At 44.1% G+C, this 19716-nt stretch overlaps 2 protein-coding genes across 4 annotated transcripts in view; one reads left to right on the top strand and one right to left on the bottom strand.

Moving 5' to 3' along the window:
- Window positions 1–256: 256 nt before the first annotated feature.
- CD160 (CD160 molecule) lies at window positions 257–9763 on the top strand. 2 transcript variants are annotated; one of them, XM_015564244.1, is made up of 4 exons: window positions 257–1083; window positions 1730–2056; window positions 5433–5585; window positions 7761–9763. In XM_015564244.1, the coding sequence occupies exons 1-4, from the start codon at window positions 1017–1019 to the stop codon at window positions 7766–7768; spliced, it is 555 nt and encodes a 184-aa protein (XP_015419730.1). In that variant the 5' UTR covers window positions 257–1016; the 3' UTR covers window positions 7769–9763. The 2 variants fall into 2 exon arrangements, with proteins under 2 accessions (XP_015419730.1, XP_015419729.1); XM_015564243.1 differs by lacking the exon at window positions 7761–9763 and having other exon boundaries at window positions 5433–6259.
- Window positions 9764–9883: 120 nt separating this feature from the next.
- RNF115 (ring finger protein 115) overlaps window positions 9884–19716 on the bottom strand; it is a 76007-nt gene continuing 66174 nt past the window's right edge. The window contains exons 6-10 of one of the 2 annotated variants that reach the window (XM_015564241.1): window positions 19509–19577; window positions 18059–18131; window positions 16870–16963; window positions 14829–14944; window positions 9884–14179 (exon numbers count right to left, since the gene is read on the bottom strand). In XM_015564241.1, coding sequence (XP_015419727.1) covers window positions 14048–14179; window positions 14829–14944; window positions 16870–16963; window positions 18059–18131; window positions 19509–19577 — 484 coding nt within the window. In that variant the 3' untranslated portion in view covers window positions 9884–14047. The remainder of the gene's footprint in view (window positions 14180–14828; window positions 14945–16869; window positions 16964–18058; window positions 18132–19508; window positions 19578–19716) is intronic. The other variant, XM_015564242.1, reaches the window with a different exon arrangement.

Below are 19716 nucleotides of genomic sequence, written 5' to 3'. Positions count from 1 at the left end.
TCTCCCTTCCTCTCTGTAAAAAATCAGTAAAATATATATTTTTTAAAAAGTTGAGTTTAAAAAATGCTAATACTATGAACAAACAATTAATACAGAAGCAAATATCAATGACTGTTGTATGTGTGTACCCCCCACATCCCGCGTGGTTCAGGGTTCAGGATCTGGAAGAGGAGCCGCACACAAATGAAAGAGACAAGAGATAATTTGGAAATATTGGGGGGCCAGACGGGCAAGTCCAACTCAAGGGGAAGGACCTCCACTGGTGCGTAGGCCTCGCCAGCCTTTTATTCAGCTTTGGTTAAACATAAAGCCCTTAGTCAGGCAGGTAATGGCAGTAGCAGACAGGCTGTCATAAAGCTCAGTAAATACTAGGAGGATTTACTCCGAGACTATTTGATCAGGAAATAGCTTGAGCTCTCATTGTCAGGACTAGACAATCGGTGCGTAACTCAGGCCCTGCCAGGGTACAAGGGTCACCAGCCTTCTGGATCCTTGTTTGCCCTTCTCTGCTAGTGAAGACAATGGGTGGAGTCCTACAAATGACCAATAAACGTCTGATGAGATCTTCACCCTCACCAGTCATGGGAATGCCAAAGAAAACCTAATGTTTCATCCCTCACATTGGCAAAATGTAAAAGATATAACATCCAGTGCTGGCCAGCACATAAAGAAATGTAGATTTTCAAATATTGTTGTTGAACATCTGAATCTCAACTACTTTTTAGAGAGGAATTTGATAATATATAGACATCTTAATGTTCATATTCTTTGACCCAGAAATCCAATTAAACTTTAAAAATATCTGAAAATACAGCTTTCCGTGTCTCTCTCCTCCACCACCCCTCCACCTCCCTCAGAGTCGCGCCCACAGAAGCCAGGGCCTCGACCAGGGAGTGGCTGTGGAGCTGCCGCGGCCTCGTCAGGCCCCCTCTGTGCTTCCAGGATATCGGGGCCAAGGACATCAGCAGAGCCACCTGCTTCGAGTTCCTGAGCTGCTGACAACCTGCAGGACGCCGATGGCCTCTGGCAGACGCTGCTGGGCCCTGGCCACTCTGCTGGCAATTGTGGACATCGAGCTTGGCGGTGAGGACAGCCCATCCCCATGCCCCAGAGCAGAGCAGCCCCCAGGCAAAGTCCTGGGCTCCTCAGGGGAATGGACCCCATGTTTTTTCCCTAGTGAGGAAGGAGGGACCCGCTCTTCTTGATGCTAATGCAAGGGTGGCAGGCGTAGTTTCCTTCTCTTTGTTAGAACCCTATCGTGCACGCATGAGACATCGCGTCTGTGCTGTGTGCTGCCAAGAGCCTGGTAAACTGGCCCTCCCTCCGAAATTCCTACAGGCTCATAAACTCTAAATTCATGAAGTCCAGGTACCACACTTGCCAACTCCGAAAACCCATTTAACCACTCTGTGCTTCGTATTTGTTCATCTATAAAATGGGGAGACACCTGCCTCTAGGGCTCTATCAAGGATGAGGTACATTAACAAAGCACTTTAAGTTAAAGGCCTATAGGTTCCAGGTGGACAGTAAAAATCAAACGCAAACCATTCAATAAATGAGGAGCTGGGATTGCAGGTCTCCATCAGACATGGTGTAACTCATGGACAACTCCTCTAAGAGGATGGCATTTAATGTCCTGGGGCAGCCCCCCTCTCTGCCTCAACATTTGGAAATAACGTGAATTTATTTGCCATGTACTCCCACGGCTAATTCTTCCTTCCCATTTCAGGATGCATGCGCCTCTTCAGCTCAGCGTCCCAGCAAGGAAAGCGACTAAGCTTAATCTGCACCTTGCGGCACACGAACGAAGAGGCTGAGGGGGCCACCGTGTTCCTGTGCAAGGACCGGCCTTCGGACTGTTCCCCCGAGACCAGCTTGGAGCACCTGAGACTGAGACGCTTGCCTGAGATGGATGGTGTCAGTCAAAGATCGTCTCAGTTGGTGTTCACCATAACCGAAGCCACACCATTGGCCAATGGGACCTACCAGTGTTGTGCCAAAAGCCAGACGCCAGAAATCCTCCTTCAAGGTCATTTTCTCTCCGTTTCAGTCACAGGTGAGCTCCTAACATCCCCAATACCACAGGCGGGACCCCGGCAGGGTCAACAGCTGGGGACAGTAGGTATTTCGGGTCCTGACCAGGCAGCCTCCATGAGGACATCCTCCCCGTACAATCCTTTCCCTCTCCCCCACTGGCCAATGCCGCTTTCCTACGAAGGTAATCTCCCTTTGTCTTCAGTTTCAAGAAAGCTTACTGAGGTAGCCACCCCATTTTTATTGACACTGATTGAGTCACGAGTAGGTAAAAGCAACTTGTCCGACGCCCCTACTGACCAGGGCCAGTAAATGCAGACGGAGGTCTACAATGGGAGGTCTAACAACGGAGCTCTCTGTGTTTTGAAACACAGGCACTGAGCCTTCAGGCTGGGACAGAGATTTGAGATAAAATGGATGGTTGTCTTAAAGACGACTTAGTTGTAAGAAACAGAAACCCATTCAGGCTGCAATAGATTAGAGGGGGCTGGGAACGGGGAGACAATAAAGCAAGAAGTATAGCCGGCCTGCATGAGATCATTTCCAGAAACCAGAAAGCCAGCAGAAGCCAAGTCCCTGCCTCTCTCACTGGGGCAGCAAAGCCTCGCACCCTACAGATCGCCTCCACTCTGCTCCCTGCTGTTACCACTTGGGCACAGGTTGAATAGGACCACTCCAGCCTCAGCGGTACCTACAGCTTCCTCATTGCCCAGCAGAGCGACTCCGTCCCTACATGCCCAAAGGGGCAAGCCTTCCAGAGAGAAAATTCTATTCTGCCTAGAATTCCGTGCCCAACCAAGCCACCAATTAAACGTGAGGAAGGAATAGACGCCGTCAGACAAGCAATGACTCAAAACGTGTCTCCTATGTGATCGTTATTAAGAAGCTACCAGAGAACGTGCTTCAGGAGAACTAGAAAGTGGACAGTAGGGTGGGTAAAACGGGATCCCGGAAACAAGGAACCTAACAGAAACGAGATAAGGAAATTCTAGAAGAAAAGGGCCCCAAAAGAGCAATTAGTCCAGCAGAGAGCGAGGGAGAGAGGGCTCCAGGAGGAAACGTTATAGGACAGAATAGAATTGACAGATCAGCTCTCAGGAGGCCTGTGACAGGTTGAAATCCTCACCTTCAATCAAAGTCAATAGATAATATCTAAACTTTATCCAGAAAGTGGTAACATGAGCATATTATTTAGAAATATGGGGAAACATGTCAAAGAATTGAGAGTGATGGTCTCCGGGGAATAGGCCTGAGGAGGGTAACAGGGCACTGCTACTATTCTTTACGAACTTTCAAAGAATTACTTAACTTTAAGAAAACTAGGGATAAATCACACACACACCCAAAATAGAAACCTGGCCCAGAGCCTTTTAACAAATGTTTTCATTTCCTGTGGCTAGCAGTCAATCCAAATCTTCTACTTCAGTCTCGGTTGAGCTGTTATTTCCCTTCCTTGCTTCCCGGTATGTCTTCTTAGCCTGAGCTACAGCACTCAGCACATCCACTCTCCCCGATCGACTCCCGTCTCCATGGACTTCTGTGGCTGTGCTCCTGTTTTTTTCTACCTTTCTGACTTCTGTGCTCTCCTCAATGCTTGTAGTTCCTCCTCTCAAACAAGGGAATTCCTTCCCCAAGACTCCTCATTCCCCCTCCACCTTTTCACTCTCTCCCCCAAGTTCTCATCCACCCTCTTGATTTACACCTGCCCCTCCCTGCGGCTGCCCCACAAATCAACTTCTCCAGCTCTCAACTCTGCCCCAAGTTTCAGTTAAACATTTCCACCGACAACTGGATTCCAGCTCCTGAATGCCTACCATCTCTTCAGCGTCAAACCCGTCCTCCTGAGACTGTACTTCTGTCCACTCTTTAGTCTAAACCTTTTATTGAGTACTAGTGGTTCCTTCCCACATTCATGCCTTTCTTTCCGGTATTCTCCAGGTCATCATCACACTTAAAACATCCCAATAGCCTCTAACTGGTGAGTCCCTTGAGATCCAACTGTCTTACTCATCTCTATCTCCCACAGCAACTGCAGGGTCTGGCACTGAGCTGTGCCTAATAAATGGCCCATCAACTCTAAAACATGGTCTCTGCCTCCAATCCACGCTACCACCCACCATCTAAAATGCTAATCCTATGTAATAAAAGCCTAATACGCTAAATGTCCGGTTGTCTGGTCAGCCATTCAACCAATCAAAGCATAATATGCTAATGATATGTTAAGACCACTCAACCGCTTGCTATGATGTGCACTGACCACCATGGGCAGACATTCAACATAGGAGCTGCCCCCTGGTGGTCAGTGTGCTCCCACAGGGGGAGGGCCGCTCAGCCAAAAGCCAGGCTCATGGCTGGCAAGTGCAGCAGCGGTGGCAGAAGCCTCTCCCGCCTACACACAGTCAGACATCCCCTGAAACTGCCGGCTTAGGCCTGCTCCCCGTAGGCCTAAGCTGACCGTCAGACATTCCCTGAGGGCTCCCAGACCCCCCCCCCCCCCCCCCCCCCCGCATGCCTGAATTTCGTGTACTGGGCCTCTAGTTTGTACATGATGCACCACCATCCGGTTTTAATGGCTTTTCATTGTCTATGATACAAAACCTAAATTACTTTAACCTGGCACTACTATTTAGTACTGTTCCAGTTCACTCACTAGAGGAACCTCCTTTCATTCATTGAACAAGTTAAGTATTGAACACCCCAGGCACAAGCCTTAGAGAACAGAATGAGGGTACAACAAAGTCATTGTTCCTTGTAACGTAGCATTCATGTTCTAATACAGAAGTACCACAGTCGGCACATGTGGATACTCACCAAGTATGGAAATAAGGTTCCTTCTGGAAACTGAAATGAGGCCAGACAGGTAACAGTATCAATAAACAATGTCTACCATTGAGTGCTTACTGTGCTGGGCACTGTGCTAAGTGATACTTCATCTTCATGATCTTTTGAGAAAGCTACTATTCTTGTCATGACAACTCATGGGCTTACAGGGAATTTGTGTAAATCCACTCAGCTAGTAGTGAGTGGGGGATAAAAACCCAGATCTATTCCAAAGCCCAGATTTTAACTTAGGCTGAACTGCTTAACCCACCACCCCGCAGATGGCTTTTAGATGAGACCAAGTCCAAGGGGACTAAGCTATTTTAACTGTCTCTCTGGCATGAGTTTAAAGTTCCTTCAAGGCAGGCTTATTTGCATTCCCAGTGTGACAGACTCCATATTTATTTATTGCTGCTAGAGTACATCATCATCATCACCCACAAATGTTTTTTTAAAAAATTATCTGGGCAATGAATTATGCTGATACTTGGAGACCAAAAGAAGTTCTGAGGTGATGCAAAAGGACGTTCTGATGATTTCTGAAACCCTTCCCTGATCCCGATTCTCTTTTGAACCAGAGACAGGGAACTACACAGTGACGGGAGGGAAACTAACAGGACAGCAGGAGTCCAGCCATGGTAACGGCCCTCTCCACAGTGAAGGCCCCCTCAGTCCAAGCGTCCTGCGAGAGGTTTGGGTGATCCTGGCCACCGGCCTGATGGTCCTTCAAGGTATGTTCAGAGGAAGCGTAAACACCTGTGACCCAGAGGGTGGAAAGGAAGCCGAGTGGGGGAGGGAGGTGCTCGGCAACCCCTCACTGTCCACAGGGAAACATCGAACCAATGAGGGCAAAACCGATCCAAGGGGACTAACTAGGCAAAGAGGGTGAGTCAGACTCTGCTATGGGTAGGAGGTCAGACTTGTTAGGAAAGGCCTGGGGAGAGGCCATTAAATACAGCTGCCTGTGCTCAGTAAGGAACAGAGGGCTACACGCTGAGGCCATTGTGTGAGAATGAACAAGGGAAGAGAAAGGTGAGGTTTGAACAGTGCAGCTCCTCAGCAAAGGCTGATGCCAGATCGAGTATATTCAGCACTTCTGGCTCAGCCCCTGCGCAGCCTTTATCAAGAGGAGTCAGGTTTTCCCTAACAGACTGGGGCTTGCAATGCTTTGCCATTGCGTTTTTGCATAAATCAGATGCGGGGTTTTGCCTGTCCTTGGCATTCTGTTCCATCTTTATTGAGGCATTCCTCCAACCAATCAATATCCACCACCTGGTTGTCACCAGAACGTAAGCTCTCTACACGCTGGGACTTTGTCTTGCACACGTAGGCTCTTAGTAAATGTGTTTGAAGAATCTGCATGATGGGCTAGGCCAGGGGTGGGCAAACTTTTTGACTCGAGGGCCACAATGGGTTCTTAAACTGGACCGGAGGGCCGGAACAAAAGCATGGATGGAGTGTTTGTGTGAACTAATATAAATTCAAAGTAAACATCATTACATAAAAGGGTACAGTGTTTTTTTTTTTAGTTTTATTCATTTCAAACGGGCCAGATCCGGCCCCCGGGCTGTAGTTTGCCCACGGCTGGGTTAGGCCTTACACGATGATTCTAACCTCCTACCACTCTTTGAGACAAAGATTCCTGATTACTCATCAGGAAAATGGGTACAAAGAGGTGAAACGTGGCCCCGGTTCACAGGTGCTTCTCACTAACACCCTGTGCCCTCAGGAATTATCTACTTCAATCTCAACTCCTTCACCTCCCTCCCCATCCTGAGGCCGCCTCCTCACATTTCTAGAAACAGGACCTAACACTCCCTTAGTCCAACTCTTTACCTACAAACCATCAAAAGAAAAGTGACTTTACCTGTGACGCTTGGCGAGGACCTGCCAAATGTAAGCCTAAGCCAGTTTTCAAGAAGAAACTGGTGAAAATCAATCAAGCAGTCTGACCCTATAGACATATTCTTTACTAGAGGCCCAGTGCATGAAATTCATGCAAGAGTAGGCCCTCGCAGCCCTGGCTGCCTCGTGCCGCCACCCCTCCATCCCCCCCTCCGCCCACTGGTCATTCCAGAAGGTTGTTCCACCATCCAGTCTAATTAGCATATTAACTCTTTATTATATAGGTTTAAACCTAAATTCTCTCAGGTGGTTAGGTTACTGTTAGTAAAATAAATCTTACTCCTTCATACAGAATAAATGCCCTAAAAAAAAGTGGAGGAAATAAGTCTAGCCATTCAATCTACTACACTTACTAACAGAGTCCCAAATTATGCCAGAGTAAAAAATCTCTAAGCTCGTGTCCCTTCTCCTGTCAGATGAAGAGAATGAAGTTTTGATAGTTCATTCCTTTTCTTTATTCTCCCTCCCCCAACAAGACTTATCAGAATTATTAAAGAGGCAGCATTCAGTAGGAAAACAGTACGTGTTTTCTCAGGTCTAGGGGAATCATATGGATCAAGTTAAGTTAGCATGTTTACACATGACAAAAAGGATGAGGGAGTTTCCTAGGTCTGTACCTTCTTCAGCTCATGACTAACTTCACTGAGTACCCTTGTTGTATCACCATGCCAACCATTCGGTACCCTCCATGGAAAACCTACCTTGAACTTTGAGTGGCATCTACTTCTTCTTTGATTGTCCTACCTTGCAGCACGGAGAGACTGGTGGTTAGCCCCCTTCCCACTGCCACCAGAATGTGAGGTTTGTAAAGATACAACTGCAACCTCAGTAGTAAGACACAACACATAGCACGCATCCCATTTTTCCTTTTCTGTTCCCTCTCAAGCCAGGAGCGCCTATCACACACACAGGAGCCTCTAGCGGGGATGAATTTACATGAGGTATTTTGTTGCTATTCTAAGTCGTGTGGCAGTAATAAACTTTCCTTTTTCTTTCTACAGCTCTGTAAGAGCTTCCTGCCAGAAGAAATCTTTTTAAAAATCACAGCAAGATAAATATGTTTACCTTGGTATCTTTCACATTACAACATGGGCACAGGGGAACATGCCAAGAATCTGGGGAATATAAAATGGGACAAATGAGTGGATCCTTTGACCTCCCCTACTTACTTCCAGAGCAAGCCTGCCTTCTTCCCACCTCGGTCACAGTGAGGGGAAGAGCAGCTCTCACCGTGGCTGGGGCAGTGCCCACTCAGACATGGGATAAGTCCATGTGTTTGTATGTCCCCCGAAGAACTTTTCCTCGGTCCCTCCCCTCCCCACCCCCGCCCCCAAACACAGTAAAAGAAGCAAGTCAAACCAAGTGAGAACACCAATTTTTGGGAGAGAAATTGTTATTTACCACTAAAGGGAAGAAAGAAGAAAGAAGCAAAAGAGAGGTAGGAGAGGAGAGAAAGAGACCCAGACCCAGTGTCTCGACTCTGCATGAACACAGAGAAAATGAAGAGAGCACCTGGTGGTCGACAGGAATCCACACAGCACCGATGGAGGAAGATTTGTGCAGACCAGATGCACCACGGATCACAACTGTCTACCTTCAGCGAAGTACTTACCAACATCTTCGGTCATTTCTCTTTTTATATAAATGCCCAAAGCAGTATTTGCATCCTTTTTCTCCTAAATTCACAAACCCTCTTTCTCTTTAAACAGATGACCTCTTGTCATAGTTAAGCAAGGAGGTGGGAGGCGGGGGGAGGGGAGGGAGGATATGCCTGACAGGAAGAACACAATTTCACTGGAACTAAATGGTAAACTATCGAAAGGGAACACCTTACCTGCAATCGTTGGCCAGGATCTGCCCAGCGTGGGAGCTAAGGCTTGTGGGAACAGAGAGAAGGCTGAAAGAGACGGGTTAGACCCTTATTAGTGATGGTCTTGAACCTCAAACTCAAAGGATTTTGGATTTTGTTTTGTAAGGTAAAAAAAACTAGGCATGGAGTCAAAAGACCGGCTCTGCAACATACCAGCTGTGTGTACTTGGGCAAGTGAAGTTCTGAAATGTATCTTTCCAATAAGTCAATACTGTGTTTCAACTGGATGAGGATTCTGGTGTGACTAATAAAGACAAATTGATTTAAAAGTATTACTGAAATCTTAGAAGCTTTTTGTGATGTATTTATTCGCTAAGATATTGAAGACACAACTATCATCTCGTTGGGAAGGAATCTAGTACCTTTTGGACCTTAAAAAATAGTACATTTTATTAGAAAATGTGAAGATTACCACAAGCCTGCATTCCGTAATTCACAGGTAGAAGTATCCTAGCTGAGAGAGGAAAGGCAACATGTGGAATCCACTTCCATGGACCCCTTCTAAGTGTCATCAGCAAGACGAAGTTCTCATGTATAAGATCGTAGAGTTGGATGCATGTAATTCCACTGTCCAGCAGGTATGAGATGAAAACCTCAATGTCCTTTGGATAAGAAAAGGGCTCTACTTTGGCCCTGAGAAACCTCTCCAGGGGTACACAATGCATTCTACCAGTTCTGGTTTAAACCCCTGAGCGGCCTGTGGGGCCCAGCCGGAGTGCTGAGACTCAGACATTACTACAAGCTACATTTCCTCCCACAGGACAGCCACCTAGAATTTTAACCCATCAAGCCTTCCCCCCAACTCCCTGCACCAGAACTCACCCAAGATTCATTTTGGAAACTTATAGGAAGAGAACTCTGTCCTGCCGGTCCCCCCAACTCCCAAATCTCCGCTGATTTATTCTTGTAAACACCACTCTGGTCTTCCCACCTCCCCATCAGCGGTCAACCAGGGTTTCCCCCCAGCATCGTCTGTTACCACCCTCCTCCTTTTCCTCCTAAAACCTGTTGTCTTCACAGATGTCAGTGGCGTGCCTAGATCAGCTCTAACAACCAACTCTGAAGTGCCCTTCACCTCCAAAACCCCAGACGCTGCTGTGTTATTGTTTGTAACAGACACAGACTCATTCCCCCGTCAGACTGATATATTTAATTCGTTCCTTGAGGAAGCAGCACCTAGACACCAGGGAGAAAGAAACTGAAGCACGCAAGTCATGAGAGAAAGTCAATTGGCAACAATAATTTATCGAGAAAAAATTTTAAAAACAAATTATATTTGAGTTCAACTTAATATCATACAGAAGCAATGGATGATAAACACCCTTTTCTCAAAAGTCCTTTATTCTTAACCTCATCAATGACCACACTTTTACTTCTACTGGATCCCTTCACCACACCATGTAACAGGGCGCTTGCCAGGCCAACAGTGTCCCAACACAGAACTGCAGAAACACAGGAGCCAGGGTGCGCAGTGATAGCAACCGGCTGTTCGGCTCAGGCCTCTGCCGGGCCCCTGCTCACTGCACCTCAGTGCCCATCAGTCAAATCCTTTCCTCTACAGTGAAATGTGCATGTATGTGTGTGTGTCTCTGTGAATATATACATATGTACATACACACACATATATTAGAATACAAAGACATAAACAAATACTTTTCCTCCTAATAACCACTTAATCAAAGTGATACCTGTTGGAGGGGAAATGTTCCCCAAAAACCTTCTAAGTTGAGAGCTAATTATTGGACCAAAGAATACTACTCAAGGAAATATCTGACAAGTACTTGGCTCAATTGTTAGGCAGTAAATGTTGACAACTACAATTTATAATAAGCTAAGGAAGCTATTTGATTTATAGCCATTTCCATATCCTCCACCTAGAATAATCTTTTTTTCTTAGAAACTAACACTTTAAAGAAAGAATTGAGCTATACCAATAGGGACAAAATATCATTCTGGATTCTCCAAGTTTCTCAACTCTTCAGAGAACTGACAATAAGAACTTTGAAGGAAAATTAATGCTTGTACCAGGATTATTCCTTCTCCCTGCTCCAAACTCATTCGCTTAGAAACTTTCAAGATGTCAAAGCGATACCAGCTAAAAGTACCACTCTGCCCTTCCCACCCTACTGCCCAGTTCTGCCGCGTCAGAATGAACCCAGAGGAATATGACTTATACTAACCCATCTGGAAACTACCTGAGAAGCAATCATCCCTTAGAGGCCAGAAAGGAGTGCCCTATATAACCTCTCAATGTTCAAGCCTACCGATTTCTAGGACATGTCTCTGACTTACATGGTAGTTTTCTTCCCTCCTATTTCAGATCATAACGGACAAGAGGAAGAGAAAGACATTCGTGAATAAAAAAACAATGTTTAGCTCTGCCGGGACTCATATTACATTTAATATGAATGTAAACGCCTCAAGTCTAAGGGCTCAAGATTTGAAATTGCAACCGTTTTCTCTTCTCTTTGACAATCAGAGAAAGCTGTCGTCTTTTGAGTCCTATTAATGCTCCAGGTTCCTGAGTCTGTAAGCCTTCCGGTTACGAAGGAAAGAAACACCTGAGAAGTCTGGGTTATGTAGCCCTCTGCCTTCAGCACTGCCTCCTATTTAAGAGCAAGGCATTCCTAGAAACAAACTCTGCATGTTGCACCCCAGACATGCTGTGGTGTTAGACCAATGAATCTGCAATGTTTCTCCGTAGAATGGGAGGTATCTCAGATTTCCAGGTGGATTTAAATTGAAGAGAAAAAATAGCTATTATGCACACAGCAAACTGGTCCTCATCCCACGAATGTTTCTTCTACCGTTTAACCCTAGTACTAAGGTCTCTAAACAAGACAGATATTTCCATAATTTGGCAAAATTTAAGTGGGATAAGGATCATTCGACTGTGTGCAACATTTCTATTTTTCCTTCTTGTGATGGTTAATTTGTGTCAACCTAACTCAGCCATGAGATGTCAAGATACCTGGACAAACATTATTTCTAAGTGTGTCTATGAGGGTAATTTTTATAAGATTAATACCTGAATCAGTAACTGAATAAAGCAGGTTTCCCTCCCTAATATGGGGGAGCCTCATCCAATCAGCTGAGAGCCTGAACAGAACAAAAAGGCTGATAGTCCTGCTAGGAGGAGCTCCTCCTGCCTCGCTGCCTGAGTTGGTTCATCAGCCCTGTCCTGCCTTTGAACTCAAAGTAAAACATCAGCTCATCTCGGGTTTCCAATCATCTGGCTTTTCAACTAGAACGCACTCCATCAACTCGCCTGTGCTCAGGTGTTTGGAATCAAATTAGAACACCACAGTTGTCTCTCAGAAAAATTGTGACAGCCTGGAAAGATCTTGGAACCTCTTAGCCTCCATATCACATGAGCAAATTCATTATAAATCCATACATGTATACACACAAGCACACACATATCCTATTAGTTCTGCTGCTTTATAAAACCCAAATATATTGCTTAACCTAAATTAACCTGAAGTCTGAGATGCCTCCTATTTTAGGAAGAAGCACTTCAGATACATAAAGTGGGAGGAGTCTGGGGACAGCAAAAAGTGAAGAAATTTTCAGATAATTTAGACTGTTACTAGCTATTCTGTGTACCGAGAAAGTAAATCCCTATTCCAGCACTTTGTTTCCATCCTTCTAGGAACCTACTGAGATCCTTTCTAGTTCTCTGGTTTTAAGTAAAAATACAAACGCCTGTCCTGGGATCTCCAGACACTTAACAGGCAGACAAAGCTTTCCAGGCTGTCACAATTTTTCTGAGACAGTTGAATAGTGGCCATTAAATATTCAGAATATACCTCACACTCCCTCCAGCTTCTCACCTCCCCTCAAAAGCAATGTTTATTTGGAGGCTAGATTTCAATAGGCTTAGTTAAGAGCTCACATTCTCCAAAGAAACAAACTCTACAGAGATATGACATGAGAGGCATATAAAAAAAATCTTTTATTTCCTCTTGGCCCAACCTGAATCAGACCTTATGGACACACCTTTTACGGGCAGGCTATTAATTCAGCAGGCCACTTTTCTTTCTCTCTTCCCTCCCCTATCATCTACCACTAGAGATATCATCTATATCTCTAATCCCCTTCCCTAGCCCCTCCCGCCCCCCCGCAAATCAGAGTATAGTGCATAATATTCAACAAAAACTAATAAAGACAGAAGCCAAGAAAGAGACTCTCTCAGAGGCCTTCTTGTTCTGATCATTCCAAACTATGACCAGACTAACAGTGCCTCTCTGTAACCCTTTTGGGTGTACCAACAGTACCCATCATTTCCCTTTGAGGTTTTGAGATTCTGAAGACATTTCTGATCTTTTTCAAATGCACCAAGCAGCATATGTGTGTAGATGGGACACTGTTAGGCTAAAAAAAAATAAGGCCTACCTCTCCTAGACCAGGCTGTTTTGAACATAATCACAATAATCAGTTTGATTAAGGATATGCAGAACCAAGCAAACAAAGGTTTCAGAGATGATCAAAGGGCTTAAAAAACTAAAATAAGACCATGTAAAAATCTCAATTCCTAAATATCAATGAATTACTAAAAACGGTGAACAGAAGCAGCAATGAAGGCATTCTATTTCTGTGAGGGAAATTATTTTAAAGTCCCCAAGACAAAAGACATAAACAGTGAGATGGGGATCATTAAAAAATGTCAGAACCAAAGATTTCAAACATGTGTCCTTCTTTGCCTGTATGCTGCTCCGCTCTTTCGAAAAAAGGAGCCAGAATTAGATTCCTACCAAAAGAAGACCCTAAGTCACGCTGGCTGGTTTCTGCAGAAACTGCATCTTTTGAAGTAGTCTTCAAAAACTAAATGAGGAAACCAGAGTATAATGATAAGCCACTTTCTCCTTCCCAATGTAATTTTTCTTTGATTTGCTGTCTGAGGGTTCAAAGTCATTAGTCTTAGATTTCTGAATTAATCTGACCTTAATTCATAGCTAATGTGGCCAAGAATATATGCTTTTGTATGATTAAAACAGAAAGACTTACATCAGCAGGACTTTTGGGCTCTGGTTCCACTGTATTTACCATAAAATACACTAATGATAGGATGGAGGCTGGACAAGAGGGTGAAAACATCTAATAAAGGGCAACATGGCAGATAGCAGGACCCTAGCTAGACTTTAAGGAACTAATTCTATTCTGGAAGGGGGAACCCACATAATTAAATTTCACACTTATAAAATTATCACTCTGAATTCAGCAATAAGAGGCATTTGGTTTTAGATACAATTCCATCTATAGATGCTAACTTTAAATTTAAAGAAAACACTCTGCATTAATATTATGGGTTGGGGTTTCTTACACGGTTCCTAACTCCACCGACTATTTTGTTTTTACACAATTCACAGCTATGGTAAGAAGACTACCGCAGCCCTGGCTCAGACGTGGTCTTTAGATTCAGAAAGTCCATCGGTCATGTAGCTGGTTGTCACTGCTAAATCTGTTGCTTGCAGAGGCCTCAGGGTTCTGGGTTTGCCAAGTAGAGTCCTCACCATTTAAGCTCTTCCTACATATAGGACATGTATCGTGCTGAAACAGAAAGATATCAGTCCATGTAAACAGCTTGACCTGAGAAGTTGTAGGTACTAAAACACTTAGAAAATCATGAGAGTTGGCCAGTAAAAAAACAAAAAGGGTATGCATTCTCACACAGTGCACACCGGGCTCCGAGGTGTTAACACCAGGACAGCCCCCAAACAGAACTTTAAACGCAGAGAGAGCTTGTAACAAGAGCTAACACATACCACCAACTGGAACTAACCAGAATCAGTGACCTGAGATGATCTAGAGCAGGGGCCAGAAAACTTTTTCCGTAAAGGGACAGGTAGTAAATATTTTAGGCTTTGCAGGCTAAATACCACGTGTGTCGCAACTACTCAGTGATGTCACATGAAAGTAGCCAGAGACAATTTGTAAACAAATAAGCATAGCTGTGTTCCAATGAAACTTCACTTACAAAATCAGATGATAGGCCACAGTGACCTGTCGGCTATAGGTTTGCTAACCCCTAGTTATAGCCAAACAGTAATTTAAGAAACAGTAATGGTGTTATTAAGAGTTAGCCGGGGACTAAAATCTAATCTTCATTAACAATTAACTACACCCTTACACTGAAGCATTCCCGACAAGATGTGACTGGCATAGATGCCTGTCACAGATAAGAGTTGTCTGTACTCACCAGTTCCAACCACGGCACAATACAACTGCTGTGAAAGAAGTGGTTGCAGGGTAACTGCCGGACTTCCTCTTCAGCTGTGTAATCTTCTTTGCATACTGGACACTCTAAACCCATATCTGTTGAAGGAGGAAATGCCTTTTAAAGTAAACAAGCAACAAGAAGGAAGAAAATACTAGCCCGATTTCTTTAACAACCAAAGGAATGTATAAAGAAAAGACACAAGGGCATCCAAGGTGGAGGCAGATAGGAAGCATGAGCTTTATTTCAAAATGGGGTTCGTGGTAACAGACTGGGATTTGAAAAGGAGGACTGATGAATGTGCCTACTGATTGCATTCATCTGATAAGACCTACTTTTCCATGTAAAAGGTTGGAAGAAATAAACTAGGGCTTAGGTTAACTGTTAGGTAAAACAGGAACATCGTCCCAATGTGTGACAGACTTCTGGCAGTTTCTTCTTAGGACCTAACACTGGAAATCTGTCCACCACAATCGAGGGACTCATCTCAGTCATCTTAGCTGTTCCAGTTCAGTTTATCCTATTTTCCACATTAGGCATCCTCTTCCAACAGAGTTGCCCAAAGCCCTCTGAACAAGCTGTAGTTAAAAACTGTACCAGCAGGTGGTGCTGCAGAACTGCAAAGCTCTAGGGCAGCTCCAAGTCCAGAGACAGGAAGCCCCCTTCTCCTAGGGCACCAGCCAGTCTATTTCCCCTGCAGGATCCGCTCTGTGTCCCACAGCGCTCAAGGCAGTTGGAGTAAGACTTTCCACTTAGTAGACGCACTGCTTCCTCTTCATTCCTACCACCTGTGGACTAATTCTAGCTGTTACTTCTTATGCCTCGTCTACGGGAACAGCCTCCCAGGTTGGATCCCTACCCCAGGTCTTCAACTCTATAAATATATACACTTTGGTATCTGCTCATTTCCCCTTAATACCAGCTCCATAGCACTCTCCAGTTCATCTTCACTTGGATTCCCAGCTGGTGCCTCAAAAATCAACAAATTCAAAATTAAAAATATTATATCACCTCCTTACCAAACCAGGGCCTGTTAACAATCCCTCATTCCTGATAATGCCAGCACCACCTCTGTAGTTGCAAAGTTGCATTATCTTAGAATCATCTTTGACCTTTCCCCTCCTTCAATCAATTATGCAATCAGCGATGAATGCCTTTCTCTTCTGTATCTACCATTTTCTTTCTGTCAGCCTTGTCACTATCGCCTGAACCCCACCTAGATGCTGCAACAGCCCCTCACATTCCTGTTTCTGCTTTCTTCCCCTTCCAATCTACTTTAGACACCACCTCCAAATTAATCTACTCTGCAGACCACTTAAATTCCCTTATCCCTCCATTTGAGGGTCTACAAAACTTACCTCCCCTCAAAATATTCACCCCTCACTACTCTGCCACAGCTTCAATGTCCAGCCTGACAAGATCTACCCTTCCTATCCAATCATACCTCCCAAACCAGATTCTATTTCAGGTCTGGTAAGGTCAGACCTGATTCAGACACTATATCTATGCGAACATTTGTACATTGGTTCATACTTTTCCTGAAATAGAATGACCTCTCTAAGGAGGCCCGTCCTACCTTTAAAATCTGACTCCACATGTGTGGGGAAAGAAACTCCCAGTCCAAAGTAATGTCCTTTATCACTAAATTCCTCCAACGTTATAAATAAAATATCTATTCGTAATGTACCTAACTATAGAGTTGATATAAAACCAATTCCCAGACTCTCATTTATATCTTTTCCTATCTCCCCAGAGTCAGGAAGTAGCATCTGCTCAACAGTATTTTTTACACTGTTATCTAATTATTTGGAGAGTTTTGCTTCCACTGGCAAATTCTTCAAGAAATCAAGTCTTATGTATCTTTGTACCACATGGTAATTGCTCATGGTACCTAATGAAGAGTAGGTACCTTCCTTACACGGCACCATGGTAGGAATTTGAAGAGTGCCATAGGTTCACTTGAAGATCCTTAGTACAGGAAGTGCTGGAATTGTAAACAGAAGATGATGGAAACTGAACCTACCAACTTGTTCCTGAGTTACTGTCACTGTTGGAAGAGATGTGATCTTTTCCTTGTCAGCTGGGGGAGGCCCCGTGTTTTCCAGCTGTCCTAAAAGCTACAAAAAAAGAAAAAGAAGTGGTGAACATCTAACTATCCCTGGGTAACGAGTTGCTCTAGCCAGAACAAACAGTGCAGATATTAGAAGTGTTAGTTGCTCTTACTCTGTAAGGCTCTGAAAGGCACAGGTTTCCTCTTACTGCCGCCATAACACTCATGATTGCTTTGCAATTTCAGAGAGACATCTGTATAAGTCTACAGACAGACCCTATCATTGCAAGGCCCGCCTTTGGGCAAAAAGCAAGTTTAGAGGCAGCAAAAGGGTTGTGACATCATGAATAAAACTAAAGCTTAACACAAAGTAATACTTAACTGATCCAAAAACTTCATTCTGCTGGAAGGAAGAAAAGGGTGGGAGTATGGAAAATAGCATAAGGTAAGCCAAGAAATTGGTAAATACTGCCTATAAGATTTGGATATAAACAACATGCTTTCTATTCTCAGCAATCCACAAGGGAAATGAAAAAACCAATTAAATTAAAATTAACATTAACAAGTGGAAACAATTATCCATGGCATGGGAATACCTTTTTCTCTGCTTCCTTGCCCTACTTGCTCCATCTGGCAGAAATCCCTGCTTCAGCACATGAGACCTTCCTTTTTTTGTGAAGTAACTTGAAAATAGGATCCTCACAGGCCTGAACAAGAGGCCAAAAATACAAAATACTGTTTGTTATAAGAAAAGGCTTTTTTTAACTGATTTTTTTTTTGAGAGGAAGGGAGAGACAGAGACCATCAACTTGTTGTTTCACTTATTTATGCATTCACTGGCTGATTCTTGCATGTGCCCTGACCGAGGATCAAACCCACAACCCCGGAGGGTATGGCAACGATGTTCTCTGAGCTAACCAGCCAGGGCAAAAATCTTTTCTTCCTATGGAGATGAAGCGATCTTCAAAAAAGGTCTTAAGATCTAGAAGATACATGGGTACTGAGCTAAACCAGCAAATCATTAGTAAAATGCAAACCCACAAGCTCAAAATATTAGGGAACGCAGAGTGACTGCCATTTCAGAAAGTAGCAGAAGGAGAGCAGGAAGCCTGTGGAACCATGAAACACACTGGACAGACACCTTCAACAGGCAGCTCCTCACCTGGGTGACAATGGCATCAAGCCCTGTTTGACCCCAGGCATAGTCCCCAGGGTTGGAGTGCAGCATCCCGCTCCTATACATGAGATGAGACACAGCATTAGATGAAGTGACCAGGCTCCGCCTTACACCACAGAAACACTGGCAGGGGGATCCTGCTCTCTCAGACCTGCAAAGTCACTAGTTCTCTAAAATCAAGTGGCAAAAAAATTCTCAGTATTTCCAAGGTCAAACAGATTATCCAGATTGTCTCCCATTCTTTAGGAATTTTTCCTAAACTGAATGGAATAAAATGTAAAGCCACGTGAAATACCACATGACACACAAGAACAAAAGGATTCATTGCCTGTTGGTTAAGAAAAGTTGATCTTCTCTGTGCCCACTTACATTAAACATAGATGGAGCAGCTTTCTAAGAGTTTTTCCCTCATGACTGGACAAAATCTGGAACAGACCTCACCCGTGGTTCTGAACAATGAGGAGCTTTCAAGTAGAAGCAGCCATCGCAGTCTCTCTGAACCACAACTTAAAACAATACAAAGAGATTTGGCAGTATCTCTCTGTGGAGCTGCTGGTGCATGGCCCTGGTTGACGGAGGGAATATGTTTAGAGAAACTACAGGTTAGAAAATAGAATAACTGTGTGGATGAACTGAGGTCACTCTAAGCAAAGAAAGGCTTTTGGGGGCAGAGTCAGAAGTAGCAAAATAATTGTCCAGACAACACCAACCATATGTAAGTGTCACTCTGATACTGAATTATAGTCTTGTTTCTTCTGATGAACCTTCTTACTTAGAAAAAAGCATTATGTTTTCAATTTCAGAGATTCTTAAGGAATAAAATCTTCCCATATGATTAGGAGAAACCCACAAATCAGATAGTTACCAAGCCTGGCAGGAACCTACTCATTCCCCACCTCAACACACTCCAGAATCAGACACATCCAATGCCCAGACAACCTGGGGACCAGAATGACCCTTGTGAGTCTGAACAAAAAATTAAGTTCTAATTCACCCTAGCCGGTTTGGCTCAGAGGATAGAGCATCAGCCTATGGACCAAAGGGTCCTGGGCTCAATTCTGGTCAAGGGAATGTACCTCGGTTGCAGGCTCCTCCCCAGCTCGAGCCCTGGTCAGGGGCGTGCAGGAGGCAACCAACTGATGTGTTTCTCTCACATTACTATTTCTTTCTGTCTTTCCCTCTCTTCCACTCTCTCTAAATATCAGTAAAATAAATATCCTTGGGTGAGGATAAATAAAGTTTTTTTTAAAAAACTTTTTTAAAAAAAAGCTCTAATTAAGTTTGAGCTCAGCAAATAATGGCAGCCTGACAGCCTGCCAATCGCATCTGTATATTCACCTATGAAGCTCTTTCTCTTTCTTACCATGGCACAGATACTAAAGTCAGCTAAAATGATGCTACTCCAACAGAATAAAAAAGGCAATTAGTTACTTACCAGGTAAAAGGGGGTCCACCAGGAACTGCAGAATTTGCAAAGAACCCTGCAAAGATCTGTTGTATTATTCTGTTGGAAAAGAAAAAGTTAGGTAAGACAACAGACTACTGAAAGTACTCTACAAATATCCATGGCTGACCAATACCACCAACCTCCAAGCCACTATGGCTTTTCACTATTATCTATATACTACAGGCCCAGAACACGA

The sequence above is a fragment of the Myotis davidii genome, unplaced genomic scaffold (genome assembly GCF_000327345.1).
Source record: "Myotis davidii unplaced genomic scaffold, ASM32734v1 scaffold401, whole genome shotgun sequence".
NCBI lineage: Eukaryota > Metazoa > Chordata > Mammalia > Chiroptera > Vespertilionidae > Myotis > Myotis davidii.
This window is presented reverse-complemented; position numbering and strand designations above follow the sequence as displayed.

Coding starts and splice junctions, on each gene's coding strand:
- CD160 (XM_015564243.1), top strand. CDS start 1,017: ATGGCCTCTGGCAGACGCTGCTGGGCCCTGGCCACTCTGCTGGCAATT. Junction 1,084..1,729: donor TGTGGACATCGAGCTTGGCG/GTGAGGACAGCC, acceptor TTCCCATTTCAG/GATGCATGCGCCTCTTCAGC. Junction 2,057..5,432: donor TCTCTCCGTTTCAGTCACAG/GTGAGCTCCTAA, acceptor CTTTTGAACCAG/AGACAGGGAACTACACAGTG.